Source organism: Vidua macroura, chromosome 8, assembly GCF_024509145.1.
Source record: "Vidua macroura isolate BioBank_ID:100142 chromosome 8, ASM2450914v1, whole genome shotgun sequence".
In the NCBI taxonomy this organism is placed as follows: Eukaryota; Metazoa; Chordata; class Aves; order Passeriformes; family Viduidae; genus Vidua; species Vidua macroura.
The window spans coordinates 20,693,809-20,718,809 of NC_071578.1; the positions used below are offsets into that span (position 1 = coordinate 20,693,809).

The 25,001-nt window shown below is 42.7% G+C and overlaps 1 protein-coding gene across 7 annotated transcripts in view; it reads right to left on the reverse strand.

Moving 5' to 3' along the window:
• Positions 1 to 25,001, reverse strand: part of NDST2 (N-deacetylase and N-sulfotransferase 2) — a 131,217-nt gene that overhangs the window by 12,649 nt on the left and 93,567 nt on the right. For all 7 annotated transcript variants that reach the window (XM_053983437.1, XM_053983440.1, XM_053983441.1 and 4 more), the window contains 5 exons: positions 11,393 to 12,788; positions 4,209 to 4,296; positions 3,879 to 4,033; positions 2,197 to 2,382; positions 1,675 to 1,803 (listed from right to left, as the gene is read on the reverse strand). In XM_053983437.1, the coding sequence (XP_053839412.1) occupies positions 1,675 to 1,803; positions 2,197 to 2,382; positions 3,879 to 4,033; positions 4,209 to 4,296; positions 11,393 to 12,385 (1,551 nt within the window). In that variant the 5' untranslated portion in view covers positions 12,386 to 12,788. The remainder of the gene's footprint in view (positions 1 to 1,674; positions 1,804 to 2,196; positions 2,383 to 3,878; positions 4,034 to 4,208; positions 4,297 to 11,392; positions 12,789 to 25,001) is intronic.

The window sequence follows — 25,001 nt, forward strand, 5'->3', positions numbered from 1 at the left end:
CAGGAAGGTTTGCTTGTGGTGTGTAAAGAAAACAATTCTGTCTTAGGCAATAGGGACAGAAGGCTGGCTTCCAGACATGAAAGTATAAACTCCTACAGCTTTTTAGTGGGGCTGTTATAGACCCACAGCATCTGCAGATCCTATACAAGCCAGAGCTGATCACAGGCTAACCTTCAGTAACACCAGGCCTGTTTGTCAACTACAGCCTCTCTTGTCTGGTGTACCCAGAGTACACTGTGAGGGTTTTTTCACTATCAGTTTTACTAAACACTAGAAAAAGCAAGAGACAAAGGAGAAAATAAGGTCACTGATGGAAAAAGGTTGATTTTCTGGTTTGCTGGTCTTCTACAGCCCTGACCAAAAGTGGCTAAAGCTGCATATTCAACCCTGCAATCAAGGTGCAAAAGGAAGAGGGAACGAAAGAAAACATCATAGTGAACAGAGTCAGTGGTGTTACATGAAAAAAATCCCACAAACAAGTACTCAAGGACTGGCACTGGTACTCCAGGGTTCCCCCCTAGGAAACCAGCCAGAATCAACATACTTTCTCTCAGATCTGCCTGCATGGCTCCTTGTCCATACTCAGGCACTGGTGGAAAAGGTGTATAAAGGAGAAGGAAGGTGGTAGAAATATGGAATTCATGAGAAGAGATTAAGCATTATTATATTCAGGAGTAACTACGAAGTTAGATATTCTAAAATAATTGTCTAAACTTTGCAAGGCAATGTCTATTCAGAGAAATGGAGGACAAGCAGCTGTGGGTCAAATCAGCTTTAGTAAGAAAAAAATTCAGGTGGGGAACTGAGAAAGTTACTGTATGAACAAAAAGGGCAGCATATCTTCTTGCTGCAGCCAACAAGCAGAAATAGGAGGAAGTGTGTTTTGTGACTGGAAAGGGCTACCAAACTTCATCTCTTGATTCTACCCATTTAGAATTTTCTAAAAATGACCAGGTTTTTTTGTGTCTCTTGCCTCCTAATACACCATTACAGCGTCGGTGGGAAGTGAGAAACTCATGTGATTTACTGTCCATGGCTCTAAGAAGGGACTGCAGGGTGTTGAAGGTACTACATTTGCTTAGTGGCTTAACAGAACTGTCAAGTATTGAAAGGAAAGGAAACACCTCTGTTAGACCCATATCTCACAAAAAACCCTTATTGTAACAGCTACATTGCAAAACCAGAAATCACTTCAAGTGTTTGCATACTGAAAGAATGGGGAGAACACTTCATAATGAAAGCCCAGCAAAGGCAATTATTGTGAACAAAGCTCATCAGTAAACCAGGGGAGAAGCCACAGGCAGCAGATATGCATGGAACAGAAGGAGCCAAGGCACATCTCACTTGTGATTCATGAAGACAGAGCAGCCCAGGTAACACCCCCTGTGCTATGGCCCATGGTCAGCATGTCACCCTGGCTGGTTTCTGCCTGCTCAGTGTTGCAGCTCTCAACACCCTCAATACTGATGCTCCCTTGGCAGCGTGTAAAGAAAAGCACCATTAACCAGCAAGTACTTCCTTGGACCTCCATTTCACATCTCCTTAGCAAAACACTGGAGATACCCACAATGTGATGGGGGTGACACTGAATCTCCAACAAGATCTAGTCCTTTCCCATATCAGGCACATAAGCTGGGACAGCTGTGCACAAATTCCCCTTTCAGATGAACTTACTGGGTTCAGAAGCACCGTCAGGAAGAGTTCACCACCACGAATGCTCTTGTCCAACTCCTTTGAGCCACCAGGGTATTCATTATAGAAGATGGTGTGAGTAAAAAGACCACAGGTCTGTCGAGGCAGAACCTGGCAATATCAGAAAAAAGCAAAGTTAGACAAGAGGCAGATGCAGCAGCATCTGTGTGAGAATGAGTCAAAGCAGCACTTTATGAATCAATATAAAGAGCAAGGGGTGTAAGTGACATAGGTGCAGAGGACTCTTGCTATTCCTCTCAACCACTTAAGTTATCATGCTGCAAACAAGCCACTGGGATTTCAGTTTAGTCTGGATGGGCTTGGTTTTGCTCTCCATTCAGTACTGACCTTTGAATTGTTCTGAGAAACACAGAACTGCCAAGTTTTTCTTCTTTGCCTCACTTACTGATTTTGGAAACACTGGTGATATTAAGATTAATGTCTCTGATGCAGGTCATGAGAAGACCATTCCCTGGGCAGGTAAGTGGGCTCTGCTGTGCTCACCATGATTCCATTATGGATGAATCCACGCCGGTACCGGGCAGGCCGTAGGTGTGGGTATTCCTCTGTGCTCGTTACTTGGATGCTCCAAACAGATTTCCATGCCTCATAGAGCTGTGTGTGGACAGGATAAACCCCAGAATGATGGGGGGCTACAGCATAGCCCAAGTCTGTGGGAATCCCATGCTCCTGGAAGCAGAATACACAGCCTGATAATTTGGTATTTAACTAATAGCCTTAATAAGGATCATATTTACCAACAGCATTCAAGTTGGAGCAAGATGACAGAGGAACATGGAAACTGTCTGGACTGGGAAACCTGAAATACTGCTCGTACTTCTTGCTTTATGCATCTGTAGAAATACAGGGGTGATTCTGTACCAACAAGGACATTCAGCACTGGTAACAGCTGCTGTAAGAATGGTCTTGTAGCTTGCAGCTGTGACAGATCAGATTAATTCAGAACCCTCAGGTTGGGCTCCCTGGTTACTACAAACTAATCAATGCTGTTAAGTGACACATCTCACTCCCACAATGCCTAGATGTGTGTCACTAGAGAAGGAGAACAAAATTTCCTTAACTGATACAGAGGAAAGGAAGATGACTGGGATCTGTATTGTCTCTAGCAATTCAAAGAAAAGCAGACAAGGAGCAAGAGACTATTGCAGGTGAAGATATGGGGCCTGGAGCTACATTAAAATTACAGGAAATTTCTGAATTTCTTGGGTTTTAATTCTACTAAATGGTTCTGGTAACAATATCAATGATGACAGTTCTGCCCTGGTGGTATATGATAAAACCAGAGCCCCTAAATGAAGCAATAACCTTTTCTGACTGCTAGCCTGTTTTATGTTAAATATGTGTAATTGTGTTCTGTGCTTTGTCTCTCTTTGCAAAAGACTGCATTGTTATTTAACCAGGAAAAGGAGGAGCCTAAATTGTTTCTATAATGCTGTGACTGTGCTCTGCATTCAAGATCATTCCTAATCTATGTGTGTCACAGGAACACAAGACAGCAGCCTGTTATTCCCAAGGGGATTACCATCAAAAAAACCAAGCTAGAGGTGAAGAGGACATTTCTTTTCAGTGAAACATGTATGCTATATTCAACTCTGAGCTGTAAGAACTAAACAGACATTGTTCCATCAATGCAGGATGTTCAAGGCTTCCCCCTCCTCTGCCAAAACCCAGGCAACTTCCTCTGTGCTTCCTAGATAAGTAACTTCCTTCAACAGTGTCTGGAAGGCCAGAAGAAGGGCTGTTACAGACAGCATTTTATACTACCACCAGGTGACTTCCTTACAGAGCCACACTAAATAAGGATGGAAAAGGAAATGCTTGCTCACTGCCAGAGATTGTAAATTAATTGCATTTGGATGGTAATGCTACAAGTTCACACCTCAGGAAACAAGAGCCTTGGGATTTGCACCCTGGAATGTAGCAGAGCTGCCTGCGGCCATGCAGGTGCTGGGAAACATTTCCCATGGAACAGGCAAACATGTGAATGGTGTTTCTTGCCTCAAGACAGCAGAAGGCACATATCAATTTGAACTTCCAGAACTTGCCAGAAATGCAGCTGAAATACTAGACTAGTATTTGGGTTCAGTGAAGTCCAAACAGCTATTCCAGGAGAAAAATGTTTAAGGATAAGCATTGTAAAGTAAATAAACTGCAATGTTCCCTACCACAGCAAACTGCTTGTTCAGCTTCATCTGCTCAGCCAACACAGTGACATTGTGGAAAAGATGAGGCTGCATGTGACTCCACATGTGAGGGAACCACCAGAACTCTTTCCTGTGCTTGAGCAGCATGTCATCCCCTTCATCTTCCTCATCTGTACCTACAGAAAGCAGAAAAGGAAGTGCAAAATCAAAAGGCAGAAGAGAGGCTCAATGTTTAAAAGCAGTGGCTAATTCCCTTCCAAGTTATGCTCCCTCTACTGCATTACACACAACACACGCCCCAAGGTGGGGGCTGTATGCAGGTGCTGAGACAAAGGAGTGTCAGGGGCTTACCTGTGTGGTAGAATTTCCCTGAGAAGCCCAGGTTGAAGGTGAAATTTGGGACTAAAGTTCTCAGCTTATTCTGAGTGCTCAGTAAAGCCTGTTTGAACAAAAGGAAAAACAAATGTTTATATTCATATTTTTTCTTCCATAACATGACTTCGTGTTCTACTGGTGCCCAGTTGAGTCTGAAGAGGTATCACAGGAGATGGGGCTTAGGCATTTTTCCCTTGGAGTGGAGCAGAGCAGATAAGTGCTCCTCATACACAGCCTTGACTTGAAGTAGTTCTGCTGTACTAAATGATGCCTCTTTAAAACCACAGTCAGATCATGCTCTCCAATGTGAGGGACCCAGAGTGTCTGTGCTAAGGCAAAAGGACAATAAATCTCACTTGAAAGCAATTTACATTTTACAGGTTCAGCCTCAATGCTCCCTTCCCCACCCATGCTGGCTGGGACTTTGCTAATGAAACTCTGCCCCTTCTCAATCTATGTGCTAGCAAAAAGGAGGATGGGGCAGCCTATGGTGCACAGATGAAGGAAAAGAAGTCAATAATATCACTTACCTAAGTGATAATAAGGGAGGGGGCTTTTATTTGGAGAGGAAAGGTGGATTCTCAGAACTACCCATGCAATGAGTCCTGCCACAGCAGAGAGGTTTCCCTGACTTTGAATTCCCTTGAAAGTGCCAAAATTTTGTAGCAGAAAAAGTTTCCTCGATTCTGGGAAGAAAACCTGGGAAAGCCAACATTCACAATCCTCACCTCTCCTACAGGTTCTCTCGTGCTCACTTGTGATTACTTTAAATGTCCAAAGTAATTGCTTTAACCAAAGGGAAGGTGCCTTGTGCCACGAACCTCAGGGTCCAGCAGTGTACAGAGTAAAACAGCACACAGCCATGACAGAAAAAAAACAAACCAAAAAACAAACCCCAGAGGCTCAGTGTGTCACAGACAAGTAGGACACAAACTAATTCTAGTCAAATTTCTTCTGCTGGAAAATGATAAAAAGAGAGCAGCTGTGAGATGAACACTCTGCTGCTACCTGTGTGCTTTGGGGAACTGTCACTGGTGCATCTCCCTGTGGGAGAATTCCCAGTCAAACAGCGGATGGCAGGAGGGCTGTTGGCAGGTGACAGACTCCATCCTTGTCTGGGCTGTTTAGATTTTAATAGCTTTTCTCCGAAAACAATGGATCCATGGCTGCACCAAGGTGAAGGTGATGACCTCTCAACGGCAGACTTCAGATGGACATAATGACATAGGAAACATGGAATATAATTCTGGGAAAAGCACACAGGCCTACCAAACTGTGTAGAGAAGATGGACAGATCTTCCTGCACCAGCTGCCCTTCCCCAAGCCCAAGGAGCACAAAACAGCACCACAAGGTGCCCTCACATAGCTCACACTCCATAGGCACTGCGTGCGTGCACCACTCCCACAGCCATGAACGTGCACTCACAAAGGCAGACTCTCATTCCATGGAGGTGCCTTGACACCAACTTCTTATGGATAACCTGACAAATTACTGCTGTCACTGCTATATCAAACCAGTGTTAACCAAACACTGGTCATCACATTGATTTAAAAATACCTTCTATAATTCACTTCAATCACCCATTCACCTCAAACATATGCCGAGTGGTTTTACACTCAAGGCAGGCAGTCCATGACCATGGCAAGATGGGAAGACAGATTACATGTGCAGCGCCACAAGACACTCTCAATGCTTCTCTATGAGGGAACTACGCTTTCAGACTTTTCCCTACAGACACACTTCATTGCCTGTTCCTCATTCCCACATCCACACAGCACTGACAGCTAATGCAGCCTGGGACAAATTTCAAAGATTTCAGCTTTTCCATGACCACTTGCCTACCACATCTTTAACTCAGTCCACACCCAAGAACAGTAATTTGATAAATGCAAGGCATGTGACATCTCCAGAACCTATCACAAATACAGGCAGTGCTTTTAAAAACTGACATGCCAGCAACATTGATGGCTGAATCCTACTTTGCAGTACAAGACCCAGAACAGGCAATGGGAAGTCAAGTTCCCCTTATGTAGCCCAGCAAGATGCTGGGACTCACCCCACACATCAGGGAGCACAGACTAAGAGCTGTACATGTCTCCTCAGAGAAACATCTGTCTGTCCAGATGATGGTTTACAAGATCATTTCAAATTTGGGACCAGCACCTTGAACACATCACCCAGTAATTCAGACAGGAAAGTGCCACTTTCTTTTCTTTCTCCAGAGCTGTCCCAAGCCCCAACATTTCCCTCTGCTGCCCTGAAAGGCACATCCAGTTCCCCAGGCTTGGGTAGGAAAGTGGTGGGAGGAAAGACAGCGGTTAAGAGGCTTAGCATTCCTCTGCACAGAAAGAGATTTAAAGCCTGGCTGGGGTTACCATGACAACACATCTGTCTGAGAATAAATCCCAAAAAGCCCTGCCCCAGCAGGCTGCAATCCTTTGTGTGCAGGGAGAGAACAGGGAGGAACTATGGGGGCCCCAAAAATGCAGAGACTATAGAGTCCTATGGAGTCGTGCTTTCTGGCAAGTTTATTGTTAATCGTGTGTGATCCCTCTGCTGATGCTTGGTCCTTGTCACAGTCACAGCCGTAAGGTGGCACAGGTTTGAAGAAATGTCTTTCCCCTGAACAGGATAAAGGAGACTAAGGTGCCAATATTTGAACATTTGTTACAACACATTTTGCATTCCGTGTTCCCTGGTTCTACATTGGTTCCACCAGGTCTGTAAGCTGTAGTAAGGTGCAATAATGCAGGTGTGGGAACAGGCTGGAAGATGGCACTTCTCTCTGCACTCTTTCATAAAGTAAGATGAATATGATAGTACTAACCATATCTAAGAGGCGATTCAAGTGGTATTTCTTTTGTATCCATAATATGCTCTAAAACTCAAACAAAAGGCAATCAAGATTTGTGGAGCAGGCTACCACTTAAGAGAGAAAACAGCCAGCCAGATGTGAACAGATCTTCATTTGCATATTTAAGCAGTTCAGTTGCTCAAATGGTATGAGAGAGGGCTAGCATTTTAGCTATCCCCCACCTCTAAAAGCCAGACTTTACTCCCCTAGAAAACTGCCCCTCTAACCATCCATCCATCCCTTTTTGTTTTTATATTTTGTTATCTTTTCTTTCAAAAATCCTTCCAAGATACAAGCCTGCCCACTAACTAGCCAGAAAGGCCCCTGCCCCAGCTATGCTCCCTGCTAAAGCTCTGTAAGGCTCACCCCAGCAAGGCACTGATGGGGTCCCCAAAGAGATTCCCAGCACTGGCCACAGGAATTCTTAAGCCACATCAAGGCCAGACCTGCTTCACGCTTGTCACAGTCTATCAGAGCATTCACTGCCATGCACAACCTGTATTTTTGGAGGTCTTCAGTACTTAACTGTGGCAGCCATGCTGCAAGCCCAAGTGACAGAAAACCACATTCCAAGGCACATTTTTGGACACAATGGTAAAAATGTCTAAGCTTCACTCTGGTGTTCAATGCCCATAATTTTATAAAAGGCTTTTTAATAATATCAAATTACAATAAATATTTACTTTTAAGCAAATGTTAGGGGAAAACAATTTAGAATTGTGCCTTTTGTTGCAGTACATTAAATATCTGTATGTCACTGACAGATCTGCAAGGATTTCCTCAACAGTCACTAGACGCTCTTGATGTTATCCAGGGAAAATAAAAACTCTCCTCATTCTAGGAGTGAGGAAGAAATCAGGGAAAGTCACAGCGCTCTGACTGTATCGGGAGCTTCTTTAGGACCTAATACTTTTTAAAGATAACAGGGTGTCCTTGGCATTGGAGTAATACAGGGCTAAATCTTAATGCAACTCTGTTTTTTAAGCTAAGAAATTTTTAACTTCCAGAAGTGTTTGCAGAGAATGTAGCTGTTCTACACAAACCCTAAATGTCACCTATCTCAGCTCCCTCTAACAAGAGGCAAAAGAAAAAGGGGTAAATAAGGCTGAGAGTCAGATGCTTGGAAAAGAGAAAAACATGACTCTAAGAAAACAGTACATGGGCAAATGAAGAGAAAAAGATGATAAAAAACACAGGAAGAAAGCTGAGTGCTTTTGCAGCCTCTTCTCAATGCTCATGCAAACCATACTAGGAACATGTGGCAGAAACACGGTCTTGGCAGATACTGCACCAGGCAGCACGTTTTTGAGAGGAGTTCCTGCAGTTTTCTTACCACCCAGCAGTAGCACTGGCAGAGCTCAAAACAACACTGGCAAAAAAGAAAGCTCTCGTGATACTGGTATGTCCACCTCCCATGCAGTCTTAGAATCAGGGAGTTAAAAATTGCTGAGTACTTCAATTGCAGGTAAGATCATCCTCTACAATTTAGAAAGACAGGAACTGGCTGACAGTCACCCTCACTAGGTTCTCTCTTCTGCACCCTCATCATTCATAATCCAAGAAGAAATTACTGTCCTTGATTTTCACTTAGCTTGCTCTCAGATTCACTTGCAATGATTGTTCACGATTTATGCCCTTGCAGAGATTATCAGCAGAAGAGGCAAAAACTCATCTACTTAATCTTCTTTCCTCATACCTAAAGATGACCAGAAAGGATCACAAAAGCCAGATCCTTTTGCATTAGAAATGGCCTATCTTTGTTGGCCAGTTCCACATAGGTTTGGTAAATTCCAAGGATTATGATTTTAGAAGAGACTGAATGTGGAATAAAAGGGATTCTCTGAGATTTTGTTTTGTTAATTATGTGCAGCTCAAATCTCTGGTAAACTCTTCAAAGGAAAAACATTTTCTTTGTGCAAATTCCAACTGTTCCACTTCTATTGAGGACTGCAAGCTCCTGCTGCAGCCTCTCAGCAGAAACAGGAACTCAAGGGTTATCATCTTTAAAGTAAAAGCAAGCACAATTCCTTTTTTTTCTTGTTAAAGAAGAAAGCTATTCAGCTCTCCTTTAAGCATCACAAATAAAAACATTTCTCTTGTGTAAGACATGTACTATGGGCATGCATCTGATCAGATTATATTCAGTGCTTTCTTTTAATAGTCATTTTGTCTAGGAAGGTCTCTGAATGTGGACCTGCATATGGCAAAGAGGCTCACTGGGACAGCAGAGTCAATTTTATACCTTCACACAACATCCAGTCTTCAACCACTACCCTGACCACTGTAATCTAAGCTTTGAGATAAGGAGCTGTGTGTTGAGATATCAGCCTTGAAACAGAGCTTTCATATAAAAGGCCAAAGAAAATTCCAGCTGTTCTATTACCATTATATCCCCCTCTCTCCCCATGGTGAGAGACTATCAACAAATCCATGTAGTTATTTCTCGCTTTTAAAAAATAAAAATTCATTAACCCCACGTGGCTTTGCAATCAGAGAGCTTCTTTTAAATGGATAAATCTGGGTTTTATCTGCTTTGCCTGAGATTCTCTGCTTACTGATCACAGATTATTCCTCCATTTCACCCTGTTAAAACCCAAACAAAGCATCTTTTGGAATAATCTTGTCTGGGTTTGTTTTTAACATCACTAGAGCAGCCTTTGTTCCCAAGAGCTTTGGCTACCTATCCTGCCTTCCCACATGGGTCTGTAACCTGCACAAACACTACAGAGGTGAGAATCTATGAATGTCTGCTGGCTTGGACTAGTGGGTGTAGGGCCTTCTTACGACTAAGATAAGATTGTGATCCTTCACAAAAGGAAAAAAAGAAAAAAAAAAAAAACCAAAAACAAAAACAACATTCTCTTTCAGAACATTTCAGCACTTCAAAGCACAGGGACACTGAAGTGAAATGAAGAAAATTTTAGCATTTTCCTTAAATAAATACTACATACAAAACATAAAATCTTGAAGTCCTAAAACCTTGGAGATGAACTAAGACATACGCTGCATGGACGCATAAAACATGTAGAAAAGGTGGTAAGACTCCTAGGGAGATGGAAGAGGGCTCTTGAGAACATGTAACAGACAAGGTTCAGGTAAGGGGCCAAACCTGTACAACAGTATTCTTCTTACACCTTTGCCTCAAATATTTTGTGCCTTGGATGTAAGTTTAAAGGGTGCTTCACCTTGAAGTTGTTTTGGAAACATGCTAAAGCAGTTGCTGTCACCAGCTTACCACCATCATGGCTGGTACTGTCCAGGACTCACCTGAGGGCAAGTGGTGAATGGGAATCCAGAGTTTGTACCTATGGACAACCTCAGCACACCTGAGAAACAGGCAGTGCCCCTCCCTCAATGGCTACAAACCACAACTGATGGGGAAGACACAAAGGGATGTCCTTGGTTCCATAAAGCATCACATGCACATGGATCACAGACTTAACAGAACACTTCATCATTACTTTCAAGGACACAGAGAATCAGAAGGAGCACTTAAGTTTTTTACCTTTTTCCTACTTATTTTTATCTTAGCCTGTTTCAGTTTCCTCTCCTCTACAAAATCGGTCTCACCCATAACCTTTCCTAATAGGTCATTGTATTATTCCAGGAACTGCCAAGGAAAACGAACCACAGAGCTAGCGTGTCTCTTTTTCAATTGTGAGGCCACAGAGATGGTTCTCATGAAGGCTTGGTCTGACCATGTTTCTCTGGTGAATTTGTTGATATTCCCTCAGGGATGAGGGTTGCTGGTGGCAGACATGAGGAGGGTGCAAAGAGGGGTAAGAGAAAACACTTCCTTTCTCAATTTAGTTGTGTGTTAAAAAGCTAGATGGCAAAAATATAGACTGTATCAGTTTACACTGCATGGACTGGCCTACAGTTTTGCAATATAATATATACAGCTTATACATATCACAAATAATAATAAATACATTCTTCTGCTCTGTTCTAACACAAGTTTCCTTTTGAACTGCAGAATTTACAGCTACAAATAGGTTGGCATAGGAAACCTGCATACACTTGTTCCTTACATCAAAGAGGAGACAGGACAGACCACCACAGGCATTCTTCCTCTTAAACTGAGAGAGGCCAGCTCCTAAAGTGCTCCATTTCAACCTGCAAAACTGTTGAGAGCATCACACATGGTGCCTCAGCATCTTGCAGGCTAATTCTCTGTATAAGATGAGTAAAACTGCAGCAATCAATGCTTTCCCTCAAATTAAATGCCATCTTGACTTTCCCAGTACACCACACACATCAGAAATGCGTCTAGAACTTCTGGAAGTATCTACTGTAGGATTTTACCTCTACATCAGACACTTTCATGCGAGTGCCTTCTTTTCCCACAAATATATCATCGATGTCAACAAGGATATAGCGATCAAGTGTCAGACAGAGGCGTTTGCCAGTCAAGTAGGCAATGGCATCCACGAAAATGAGTTTGTGCAGCCAAAAATTGAGGTTATTGCCGAAGAGAACCCGCTGGATGCCATCATGCAGACCCAGATCCTGCATCACTGTGGCATGCAATGCTTTGTGAGTGGCCAGGTGAGGAATGGACTCCGATGATTTCGTGCTGGCCAACAGCACTGGCTCATAGGTGCTGTGGTTTGACTGAAACACAGTCCAATCATCACCAGGCAGAGGACCCTGCTCCACCTCATTAGCCCGGGTGACGTAGAGCAGGGGAGCACTAGGATTGATGTGATAGTCCCGCAGCCCCAAGTTGGAATGTAGGAAAAGGGGGAAACCCTTGAGCTGTGCACTGAGCAGGCTGTTCTCGTTAGCTTTGAAAAAGCCTATAATTCCCACTCCATACTCCACACAGTATTTGTCCAGCAGCTCTCGGTTCCAAGCATCTAGATTCACATATTTAAGGATGTTCTCATAGATAATTAGAGCATAGCGTCCTCTATCTTTGTCTGTCAGGGTGGGCATATCCCCTTTGCCAGGGGCGATCTCTGTCCTGTATTTGAACCGGCTGGATTCCAGGATGGCCACTATTTCCTGCCCAAGCTGGGAGTAAATGCTTTCCACAAAGACGAGCACCACAGGATCTGTGCGTGAGGTGTCCACAGATTTTGTGAGCCTCCAGCTGGCTTGCGGTGGGATCAAGATGCGGTGCTGGTTGCTGCAGTCGCTGAAGGGCAGGGGTGGCGGCTCCTTGATTTTGGGACTGTTAGTGACATAATAAGCCAGGATGCACATGGAGATCAGGCTGAAGGCAATGAGCAGCAGGATCAATCTGTGGAGCTCCAGCTGTCGCACGTGCCGCACCACTTTCCACAGCTGAATCATGGTGAGGCGGGCGGCTCACCCCCTCCTCACGCTCCGGAGCCACGTCGCGCTTGGAATCTCCAGTGGCACCGTGGCAGTACCCAGCAGCAGCTCACAAAAAAGAAAGTGCAACTGCAGAGAGAGAAAAAGCTAAAGCAAACAGCTACAAGGCGAGACTCCCAGAGATCTGCCATTTATCTCAGGTAACCATGGCCCTCAATTCCCATCGCTCTTTTGTGTGCTTCCTCGGGTTCCTCTCCTCTCACTCAGAAGTCTCTGGAAGAGCAAGGTTTCCAGAATCTCGTCTCCAGTAGCAAATCAGTCTGTCATTCTGTGCACAAGCAGTTTCAGCTCAGCCTTCCCAGGTGTCCTGCTTCTCATTTAGGTGTTTCACATTCACATGATGGCACCTTCTCTTTGCATCCTGCAATTTAAAAAGAAAAAGTCAATTCTCAGTATGACTCCAGCATTTAAGAGGCTCAAGATGAAATGGCAGGACTAGAGGGTGATAGGGTGGCAGCATCACTAGCCCATCAACAGGTCTGGTCCCTGGGAAGTGTCACACCCCATTTGTGTGGGAGCTTGACAGAACAACCAAACGGCCTTTGGAAGAATGGTCCTGACAGTGCACAGCAACTAAACATTCACCTTGGGTGAGATTTTCACACACTACAGCAAACAGAGCCAAGATCTGGCCTTCCCCCAGCCCTCTGCAAGCCACCAAACAGAAAACATGAAACCCTTTTATTCTAGCTTATTTTTCAAAGCTAACAAGAGGAGGAGAGAGCGCTCTCTGCAAGGCTGCCCCATTTGTCCTGGGAACTCATTTTCTTCCAGAGGTCACAAAATACAGCTCTGGAGAGGCACCATCCCTCAGGCAGCACAGAGGGCGGGGGACACAGGCTCCCATGCACTGCACACTTAAAGGTTGCCAAGTGATTCAGTGGCAGTTGGAGATGAAACATCTCCTGAAACCTTCATCACCTTCTCTCATATGCCACTGAAGAACATGAAGCCAGTTTTAAACCAGTAACAGCACAACATAAATTTGGGTTGGTCTCAAATACATGAAAGCCTCTTGTTATGAAGCTCTCTCACCTCCTGCTTTGTGTTCATGGCAGCAGACTATTTCACCATATGTTGTTATTTTTCCAGGAAAAAATGCCCAACAAAGCCAACAAATAACAAATAATCCAAAACAAACACCACAGAAACTAACTGAATTTCTCCTTTGTTTAAAAATAAAGTAAAAGTCACAGTGGAGTCTTCTCTCCCTTACCAGCAGTGTGCCTTTCCTGGAATATGAGCACATTTTTGGGGCATACCTGCTGCCTCTCCCAGAACAATGCAAGAACACCCTCAATGCCAGATGTTGCTCACCAAATCAGTCATGCTCATGATGACTTCTCTGTAAAAATTAAACTGTCTTTTTTCTTTAAAAAGCTTTTTTAGTCACCTCCCCAACTCCTGCAGACATGCTCCACCACATACAGACCCTCTAACCACCTGCTCAACTGGCACAGCTTGCAACACCAGGAGGCACAAGAAAGTAATAGCAAATAATATTACTAAAAGAGATCTTCATACTTTCTCCATTCCTCCCATTTTTGGGACTACCATTCTGATAAAATAAAGAATATGAGAAGACTAATTTGTCTATGAGTTTAAGGCGTACATAAGTTTCTTATATAGTAAAGCCAGGGGTTTCTAATAACCAGCTCCACCAGAAAAGGAACTATTTGTCAGACAGACACTAATTTTGTAATGTGTATTACTAGACAGAAAAAAATCCTTCTGAGTCAGGGAAAATATCAGTTCATAGATGAGGCCAAAAGTCCCACTCTAAAGACTCCCACCAGGCTGTTTTCCAAACTGTTGTTGCAGCTTGAAGCAGAGACAAAAACCACAAACAGATTTTATATGAAGACACATAATACTGCTAACTTTATGACAGCAAATGGAAGAGAGTCAGAGTGGCTCTTTACACAAACCTTATGATGACCATTAAGTATTATCTAAAACAACGCCTCTGCTATAAGCTCAGCAGAGCAGGGACTGGTTTGTGTACTGCACAATGAAACCTTAGCCCTGATGAGGTTTTCAGAATAGCTGTAGACTGTCAGTGTAAAGTTTATCACACAAATAATTTTCTACGGAAGAAACTGAGACACGGCAAAACTTACTGAAGGTTGCCCTGCAATACGGCAGATGGATCAGGATTTTTGGTAGAATTATCCCTGTTCCCAAGATTCCAAATGAATTGGGGTATCCAGTCCCAAATGGCCCTCTGTAATGACAGAGCTGGCTTTGGAAATCCAGCTCAGTCAGCAACAATAAGCTGTGTTTTCTTCATCACAGACAACTGATCATCTTTCAGTTTTGTCTCTACATACTGTTAACTTTTTACTGGAAAAAGGACAGGGGAGAGAAAGTGAGAAATAACTATGTGAAGATGTAAAAAACAGAACTTGTATAGTTTTTTCTTTTCCTTGCTACTGATTTTGAATATATGATTCCCTGGACAGAGCATAGAACATGACTTCTCAAGTCAAGTTCAGTCCCTGTAATACACCAGGAATACAAGTGTATCAGCATCATACCCAAAAACATGTGCCACTTTCCAAAAGCAGCCAGAAAATAGCTTTCCACTTCCACAACAAGCCCTTCCCATCTCCCTGACTCTGCAAGGAAAACTACAATATTACCACCTTCCTGCTTGCCATTACAGCTTCAAAGCTGCAGAGAGGCAGAAACCAGCAGAGGCAGAATTCAGCAGGGCAGAGAGAGGTAAAATAGAAACATACAAAGAATGCTGTATCTTTTTTATGAGGTGAATTCCTTTTAAGACACAGTAATACATGGCTCCATGCATATCACAATGCTGCATGTATGAGAAGTGATCTTCATTCTACTCCTGTGCAACAAATTCATGCTGAACACTTCACTCAGATTCCAATAATAGTCAATTTTGATGGAGAAACATGAGAATTCCAAGTTATTGCCTTCCCAAATAACTCACTTGCTTTTGCTTTTCAATTCCACTGAATAAAATAGAAACATAAGAACTATTCTGGATTTAAAGATTCACTATCTTAACATGTATTACACACAAAGTTGTTTTTGCAGGAGAAAATAATGTAAAGAGAAACTCAAGAGCCTAAGTGTTACTTCTCTGAATTTCCAAGCAAGTGTTTTTGGAGTAGAATTTGTAATCTAAACACCAGGGTAATGGTAAGAAAATCAAGAAGATGTTGATTTACGCAAAAGTCTGGCAAGGTTCTACTTTTACAACTCTTTATCCCCAAAGCACCAACATGGAGAACACTTCTCTTCCCTGGTTGGACTCATTCATCTCTCCAACTTAATTTTAACTTTTGAACTGACTCTGTTCTGTAAAGAACTGTAGCTTCAGCTTCACAGCTATCAGTTTAAAGATGAAAATCACAGGACAACTGGATTATTCCGTAGAATAAGAATGAAACCAGAGTTTAAGCTAGACTGCCACACCTGCAGTGCCCAGCTGAGGGGCACCAGGGAGAAGAACCCCTTTTGCTGGGCACTTCTGAATCACAGCAGTGTTTTGATAACAATGATTCCATTCAAGCCTCTAGCGAAGCTCCCAAACAAACCCCCATTTGTTACATGGGTGAGCTCAAAAAAACAAATTTAAAAAAAAGGGCCTGTATCAGATTGCTGCTCAAGAATCTGTCAGCTCTGATCTCTTTAACAAGGCTTCACAGCCAGAGAGCACGCCAGCTGGCATGGGATGCATTTCTTTCTTTGGGGACTGCATCAGCTGGTTTAGGTTCAAACTAAAAGAGAAAAAAAGCAACAAACAAATACACTGAACAAAATTTATATTACAAGGCGAGAGAACTGTCAGAAACCAGTCATACCCAAAAAGCTGAGAAATAACTATACTGGAGAAAGAAAAGAAAAAAAAAGAATTACAGTGAAAATTATTCCTGCTTAAAGGAAAAGAAAATACCTTTGTCCTCTTTTGACATCAAACTCCTGGGAATCTAACACCACAAAAAAAACAGGTTTCTAGATAAATTGAGGTCCACTCTGAACTCCTGCCAGAACTGCCTCAGTGTGAATTGAGGGAGGTGGCAGTCAGAATGCACAGCAAGAATGAAGTGTTCAGAGGCCCAAGGATGCAGGCTCAGCAGGCACTGTCCTGCCAGAAAGCATCTCTAGATCAGAGAGCATCAGCTGTAAGGTCAGATATCCAAAAGATCACCAGCATTAAGACAAAGGCTTCATCAAACTTAGATGTTCTGTTTCCTAATGATATGTGGTGTTAATGTGAAACATAAACTGCTTTTTGAATTATCATCTGCTAAGCCACACAGCAACTGATGTGATATGAAAGCACAATAACAACCCCAACCCTGTGGTTTTAACATCTGATCTCCAGATATTTCCAGTGCTTGGAAATGATTGTGGGAGGTCAGTACAAACGCTCAAGACCAGCACTTACCCAAAACCACTGACCAGAATAGAAGTATTTGGATCTTCTGGTACATTCATGCCAAGGCACATGGAAGATACTGGGTATCATCTGACACCTTTATCAAGAACTGTCAGTGCATTCCTTGATGAGCTACAGAAGGTCTTACCACCCAAACCCCAGTGTCATCAGCACATTTCCCCAGCCCTTTTCATTATTCATAATATAATCTCTCCATCTGGAATGCACAGCAGCAAGATCTTGCTTTTGTCCACAATAGCTCTATTTCAGAGGCCTTTCTTCTGCACTTCCTGTGAGATGGTTGTTGCTTTGGGCCCCAGGGAGACTGCAGTAATTGAGTTACACAGTAATCAGAGAAGGAATCTGATTGATTTTCCAACCCATTCCACTTTAATGGTGTCATCAAGACACAAAATTCCTCATTAGTCTACTCCATTCTGAGACACCACAGCCCCTCTCTTTGTCTGTGGTGGTATCTGTATGCCAGACCTCCAAGTAGAGCCCCTCTCTCACAAAGATGGGGAACCTGGTAAGTAGTGTCAGCAAAACACAGCAAGCCACACAGCAAAAGAATTAGTAGAAAGCTCAGGAGAATGAATGCTGCTTGTATTTCACATATTGGGTAAAAAAAAAATATTGTGGAAATTACAGCCACATTGCAATGAAATTGCCATGCTCATTTTTGGGCTCTGGCCATGTGTTTCAGCTAACATGCACTGCCAGTCGAATCCTGCCATGAGAGACTGCCTAAGGAATACAAAATTCAGATCAAAGATGCAAGATACACTAATGGTGCCCATGCTGCTCTGACAGACAGGGCTGCAGCCTCCAGCCAGCTCTGTGTTTTGCTTGGGCAAGTCCCCATGCAGGGAAGAGCCTCTCAGTACAGACCTGTGCCGAGCCAGAAAGCTGCCAGCTGGCCAGCAAGCTTGAAATGTGCCAGTCTGATGTAAGAGGAGACCTGTGTGATGAAGTAATAATTATTTTAATTCTTTTATTATCGCTCCTAGACAGGTATGTAACTTCATAACTTCTGCAAGAGCAACAAACTGCAGTCCATGCTAAACAGATCTGCATGCACTCCTCTCATCCCAGCATGGTGGAAACCCAACTGCAGCTGTGCATTTACCCTCATGCCAGTGCAATGAAGCCTGAAGACAACATGAAGGCAGTGATCTTGGAAAGGCCGGCTCCAGGCAGGCTGCACAGAGATCCCAGGACTCCTGCAAGGTTCTTGGTGTTTGGGTACATAATAGGTACCTTTGTTTGCAGGAGATCTTTGTTTGTTCCCTTGCTCTTTTCTATTACAAAAAAAAAAACCCAACAAAAAAAAAAAAAAAAAAAACAACAAAAAACCAAACAATAGGTTTACTCCTTCACATGCCAATGACAGAGGCATGGCCCAGCATTGCCTGTTAGCAACCAATCCTCCCTTCCCCTGAAAACAAAAAGGTCCCCCTCATAAGAGCTGCCAGGAAATCTCATTTTCAGCTCCCTGCCTTCTCCCCATCATAATACACTCACTGCTTCGGGTCATTACAATTGACCTAATTTTCCAAAGCAAAGGAATTTCAGACTTCTACACTGAGGTATTCCCTCAAGTTAAATGTCAGAACCACAAGCCCCAACAAGTTTCATGGCCTCAGCATAGGACAAATTTGGGAAAGGAAAACAGTTTGTTTTGTATTTTCAGCCTGCTTAAAAAGTGGATCTGAAAATAAGGAACCTGAAGAGTTGTTAAAAAACCAAACAATAAAATTTCAGCCTTCAGCAGTCACCGATGCTGCTTGATAGAAATAATATGTAGCTTGGCAGTAGCACACCTCTGCTGAACTGAAAAGGAAAGGCTACAGGTATTGTAGCAGTGGAAGTGCTCACACAAGTCAGAGCTTTCCACCAGCTAAGGGTATGTAACTGCTCTGGGGATGCACAGGTCTCTGTAATGCAACTGCTCACCAGAGAGAAAGGAGACACTTTCCTCAGCGACAACTGAAGGGATGTATCCCTTGCTTCATTTCATGCGGTACTGAGCCTTTAAATTCTAGGGATCAGGCCACCAGAACAACAGCAGTTGCATCCTGGCCATACCTCTCCTTCTGTTTTGTGCCTTTCCTGACACATAGGTCTGTGACCACTCTGACCCACCTTGTCCCACACCAGGGGATAATGAGACAGCAGCTCCTCTCTGCACGCAGACATGCAGAGCTGTGGGAGAGAGCCAGAGACAGTGCAGGCTAGAGCCTTGCAACACAAAGGCAGTCCAAGCTGCTCTACAACCCTCCCCCAGGTGGAAAGTAAATTCTTCAGTCACCCCAGAGGGAGGGAATACACCATCTTCAGCCTCCTGCTTTCATCAGGAATCCACACGTCCCCTCTATCATGGCAGAACATCTCCAGCTTAGCTGTGGGAACAGGAAATAGATGCAGTTCCTTCCGCATTAGATATGGACAAGAATCACATTTCCATTCTCTCATGCTCCCTGCTTATCACAATTCAGATCAACTATTCTGCTGCAGAAAACAAAACGTCTTCTCTGGTGATTTCTCCTAAGTAACTTAATCAAGTGGGGAAATACAGTCAAACTGGCAAAACCAAGAAAATTGAGTGTCAGTCAGAGTTGAAGTGTCTTAATATAGAATGTATATTATGGAAGTTTATCTGTGATTGTTATGAAAGCAGCCTAACCATTCTTCCTGTAAGGACTTAGAAAATTTCACCTTAATTAACAAGAGGCTGATCTTCTATATTCAGTTGCTTCCTCCTGTCACATAACACATAGGAGATCATATTTTACCATCAGTTTTATCTAGGAATGTAGGACAGTAGGGAACAGGTTTAATACCATGACACTGAAAGTTTACCCAAACTGACACCAAAAGAAAACTGTAAGTACGCTCTATCAAATCTTAAAACCTCAGGAAAGCTCTTGAGCTCTTGTGCTCACTTGTTCTGGTGTATTTGCACTAACATTCAGGATCAGAATCTGCTGGGCTCGTAAAAGAACATGTTCCCCAGCTGTGTATAGCAGCTCTCTCCTACCTGCCTTCAGCTGAGATGTTCTACTCACAAGATCTCCACCCAGTGTAACATTCATGGCATATCTCCCAGCTTTTGCAGTATCTAATTTTCCAGTTCTCTATTATCTTAGTGTGATTGAAATAAGTAAGTCTCCTGGACTCAGAAGACAAAATATTTGCATTTTTGCTGGCTTGTCTATTGCAAGACAGGCCTTAACACAATGCAAACTCCTGTAAAAAAAAAAAGAGAGAGAGAGCCAAAAGTGATATAATCAAATTACAAATCTATAAATCTGGCCAGGCAAAAAGAGTAAAAACAAACAATGGGAAGAAAAGTGAAATGAGTAAAAAAGGCATGAATTGAGGTCTTTGAAGATTACACAGGTTGGGTGAGACAACTGTTTGGAGGCCTGGTTTTTACAAGACAGGAGCAAATCCAAAGTGCTCTACTGCCCTCTCCAAGCCTTCATGGCCATCTGTGAAATGAAAAGTCATTATTTGCTTTTTCACAAGCATTATGGCAGAAATAGATCTCAATGGGGGCACTGCACCCACCAACAGCCTCTGAATGCCTGACCAGCCTCCACTTCCTGAGCTGTGAGCTGTTCCTGAGATTAGGCCAGACCCAAACCATGCTACAAGAATGCTCTGCCTCGCTGACCTGACTGATCATTGTGCACTCACCTGGTGATTGGAGTCCAGGCTGAAGCTGGCACCCATCACTGCCTGCCTCTGTAGTTGTGCTCTTTGGGTGCTGTTGCTGAGGATGCTGCCTGTGCCAGCAGAGGGTAGATGGGGTGAGGCAGCTCCAGCTCCCACCCTGCAGCTCAGGTGAGGCAGCTCCAGCCTAGTGTGGGTGGTCCTTATGGCCTTGATGGACCCCAGAGCAGCTTACACACTGTTACTTTTCCATAGACAAAGGATGTGTAAGTGACAGGAGGACAGAGACTACTAAATAAACAGGGCGATAAAAAGTTGCGACTATTGTTAGATTTCCCTGTCTTCATGTGGGTGGAATTATTTAATTTTCTCTCAAACCATCTGTGTTTGCAATTGCTACAAAATCGCAGGCAATGCACGCTTATTTCCATACCTTACACTATGCCATGCTCACTACACAAGCAACAATAACTTCAACCCTGTACCTTCTGTTTCCCCTTGTTTGTACCTTATTTTTAGATAATCAACTCACAGAAATGAAACTCTTAAAAAGACATACATCTGAAAGATAGTAATTACATGCCACTAACTTTTAGTCTTTCTCCCATTTTCTAGACTTAATTACTAGAGTGGGTGCTATATTCTTACATTTTTAATTAGTCAACTGTTTACAAGGAGGATTTTTTCTGCTATGAAGCACTGCATGCTTAAAATATTCATTCATGCAGAATTAAGTCCAGGACCTCATTAACATCTTGATTAAGAGTACCCAGGACAACTCAAGAAAAAAGCTGCCATATTTGCAATCAAATCTACCCTCTGATAAAACTGAAGTTTTGTCAGGAAAGCTCAACACTTTTGAGCAAAATATAGATCTCTATTTTGGACTGCAGCTGAAGTAAAACTGATCTGGGTATTGAAAACTGCAAGGTGCCCAATTATAGGTTTTGGAGAATAACTCTGCTTTCTTGGGGCCTCTGCCCCCAAATTTACAGGTAGTAGTAAAATGCCCAAAGAAATGTAATCAATTACTGAAAACTGGATTAATTTTTTATTATTAACATGGAAACTGTTTATATGTTGAAACATGAACATTTTTTCCACTGAGAAATTAAATATTAAATTTACTTATAGTTTCTGATAATGATAAAACATGTTTAACCTTTGAGTCAAAATAATGGCATTAGTCTGTGCCATTTTGCAAGCTTTTATAAGTATTTACAGGATAAAACAATTATGAAACAATTTCTGTTTCACATCTAGCAGTAAGAGACAAGGACAGATGATATCAGAAGCGGGACTTGAGAAAAAAGAAACACTGTTGATTATGAAACTTAGTCTAACACAACATTAATGTGTTCGGGATTCTTTGGCTTTCTTAATAAATTTTCAGCTTAATTCAAATAGGCGAACAGGAAAACGGGAAATCGCAATTTTTTTTTAAAAATCAGTGATCCAATTGCTTTATGTCAGTTGAAATAGAAGAAGATAATTGCCAGAAAAGCAAAATTCTCTCCAAGTAGAAATGTGCATCTGCCTGTCTGGTAAGGTCTTCAGGAGGACAGCGAGCACTTTTTTTTTGGTCTAGCCTGGTACAGGGTATTCAGTCTGTAAAATGCATGGCAAAAAGCACAGTAACTTGATCCACCACTTGCATACAACAACATAATCACTTACCAACATGTATTTCTACTAGTATGGTGGGTCTTGTGCTTGTTTTTGTGGAAACACTTGTTCCACAAAGAAGGAGACACAAAATGGTTTAGAAACAGTAAGCAGATCCATCTCGTGGCCTGCCACTGTGAGCTTGTCCATGCTAGGGAATAACAGCCATGGCAGCACAGTCACCACTGCAGTGAAGCTGTGCAATGACAGGAGTACAGCTGAGCACCACCAGGTTTGCCCAGAGCCCTGCCTATACAGACAGGCTAGCTGATGGCACTTGCTGTAATACAGACACTACTCCCCAAAATCTGGCAACTACTTTAAGATAAAATGTGGCTCTTTAACAGCATGCAGAAAATAGCCAACTATGTGAAAAATTCTGCACTCAAAATGAGAAGGGGAATTTATTACTAATCATTGTATGAAGATCTAATGCAAACAATGTTCAAAATAGTGGCAAATACACTCCTTTATCTTGCTGTACATACTATCTCACATTAAGAAACATGACCCAGAAGAGGAGATATAAGAAAGGAAGGCTACAAAACAGAGACAATTAGTCAAGTAAACAACTTGGGAATGACTGGTAGAAGAAATTGGTTCACAAGAGCAGAGAAAGGGAGGGAGGATTTGGCAGTAGAGACTGGGAGATTGTTCCAGGAATAGGAGGCAGTGTGAAACAAAATGCAAAGTGGAGAGTAGGAGGAAGAGATAAACCAAGGAATACACAGCGAGTCAGAGGGGAGTAAGAGAAAATGACAGCTCACGTTGCTTAAGGAGGCAGAAACGTAGTGCCTAAAGACAGAATTTTCCTAAGACATTAGGTCTAGCTTGCCTACATTTAAAAAAACATAGGTTCTCTAATAACCAAAAAAAACATGGTCTAAAAGGCTTAACAACTCAATTTCACCAGAAACAGGCCAGCATGCTTAGAGTTTACGCATTTAATGCTGACAGAGGAGGGCTCATCCAGTCTGGACCTCTGAAATTCACCATGTCACATAATATTCCAGACACACCGCAACATTACTGCATCCATGTCCTGACTAAAGGCACTACTGGTTTGGTTGTGAAAAATCTAATATGCTTGCTGTACTTGCTGCATTCATCCCTTTCCTTTGTCCAGAACAAAGCAAAGCAGCATTTTGGAGCAATGGAAGGCAAGAGCTACATCAAGGCAGAAAGTTGCCTCAACTACATTCCAGCAGTGCTTTCTGCCCTTTCAGTTGTGAACCATGTCCCACAGAGACAAAAGTGGTATTAGCTCGCTGACAGTTTAGATTACCTGCATTAAAGAATAATCCCAAGAAACATTATAAATGCTGAAATATCATAATTAATGTTGAAATCCCAAGTTCACACGTGCTAATTGATCTCACTGAAGTAACAGATACTTTATAGTTTTCAGATGACTTAACACTGTATCTTGTGCCTGGATGTGATGGGAGAGAAACAACTGCATTTAGCATTCAAGTCATTCAAACTGGACTTTGCAGCAACACTATAACTAAATAATTAATGCTTTCTTATAGCCTCAGATTAGATTAACACTATACTTCCACACATTATGTTTTCCTCCTTTTCCTACTCAACAGTGCTACAAAAGAGAGAGCAAAGGCAGTCTGGATCCCAGCTCTGAAGTTTCCTATCTTCTTCACTGCAGACAAAGCACTAGAATCAAATAATTTTTAGCTAGACAGCAACTTTGAAGAGCTAAAGTTACTAAAATATATATGATAAACATATTTTAAAATTTTAGACATTAATTTTAGAAGTAAAATACTGAAATTAATTTTAACTCTAATTATTTGGTCTACTTAACTCTCACATAATTAATTTAGTAGCTGAAATATAAAGGTTAAACTTTTCTGGAAGACATGCTGTTTTCTTATACAACAAAGAACTGAAGCCTGTAAAATTCAGTCTTCATTATGCATCTGGGTTAGTCTTTCTGCAGTAATTTAAAATGCTTTGACTTTGTCCCCACTCTCCCCTGAAGTGTTAAGTGACTTGCAGAATATCTGTGATTGCAAGTGTTAATAGAAAGCACATTCAGAGGACCTGCTGACATCTTGGTACCTATAGCAAGAATCCTGCCCCAGTGGTTTCATGTTTATTTTTGCCCGTATTCCCCACTGCCTGCCTGAATTTTTCCAAACAATTTAGTTGACATGACCAGGCAGCATCATGAGGCAGCTGGCTGCCACTGGATGCAACCCAGCCTCCTCTCTGCTTGCCAGGTGCCAGCTTTACTGCCTGACCTCCCTCTCAGCTGAGAGGGGCATGGAGAAGTTAATTCAAGCTCACCAGTATTGCCCCATTGCTCCCAGGAGAGCAGACCTGAACATCATTCTCTTCCTCAGCCACACAAGGTGACAGTTTGACAAATGCATTGGTCATTTCAGCCTCAGGAAACCCAGGGACATGGCCCTTGGTTTCAAGCCCTGGTGTCCCTGTGCTCAGCCAGGCTGTCCCTGGGCAGCAGTGCCACAGGGCATGGTAAGAGTTATCAAGTTTTCTGCTACCCTCACTCAACTCCTCCAGAGTTAAGACAGGGTGACCGTTTTCTAATTCCTGCATGCATAAACTAAGGACTCAATTCTGTCCTCTCACTCAAATGCCAACTTCCCAAAGCATTCAGAGAGGAAGACTCCACAGATGAGCTACAGGCGAGGATTCTGTGTTCAGAAGACCAACATTAGGAGCTGCCAGAGGAACTTCAGTGCCCTGTTTGGTTTCTGTCTTTCTGTTCTTGAAGGGTTAGAAGAATAAAAGGACAAGAAGCATTATCACAGGAGATGAGACAGGGTGGGACATTAA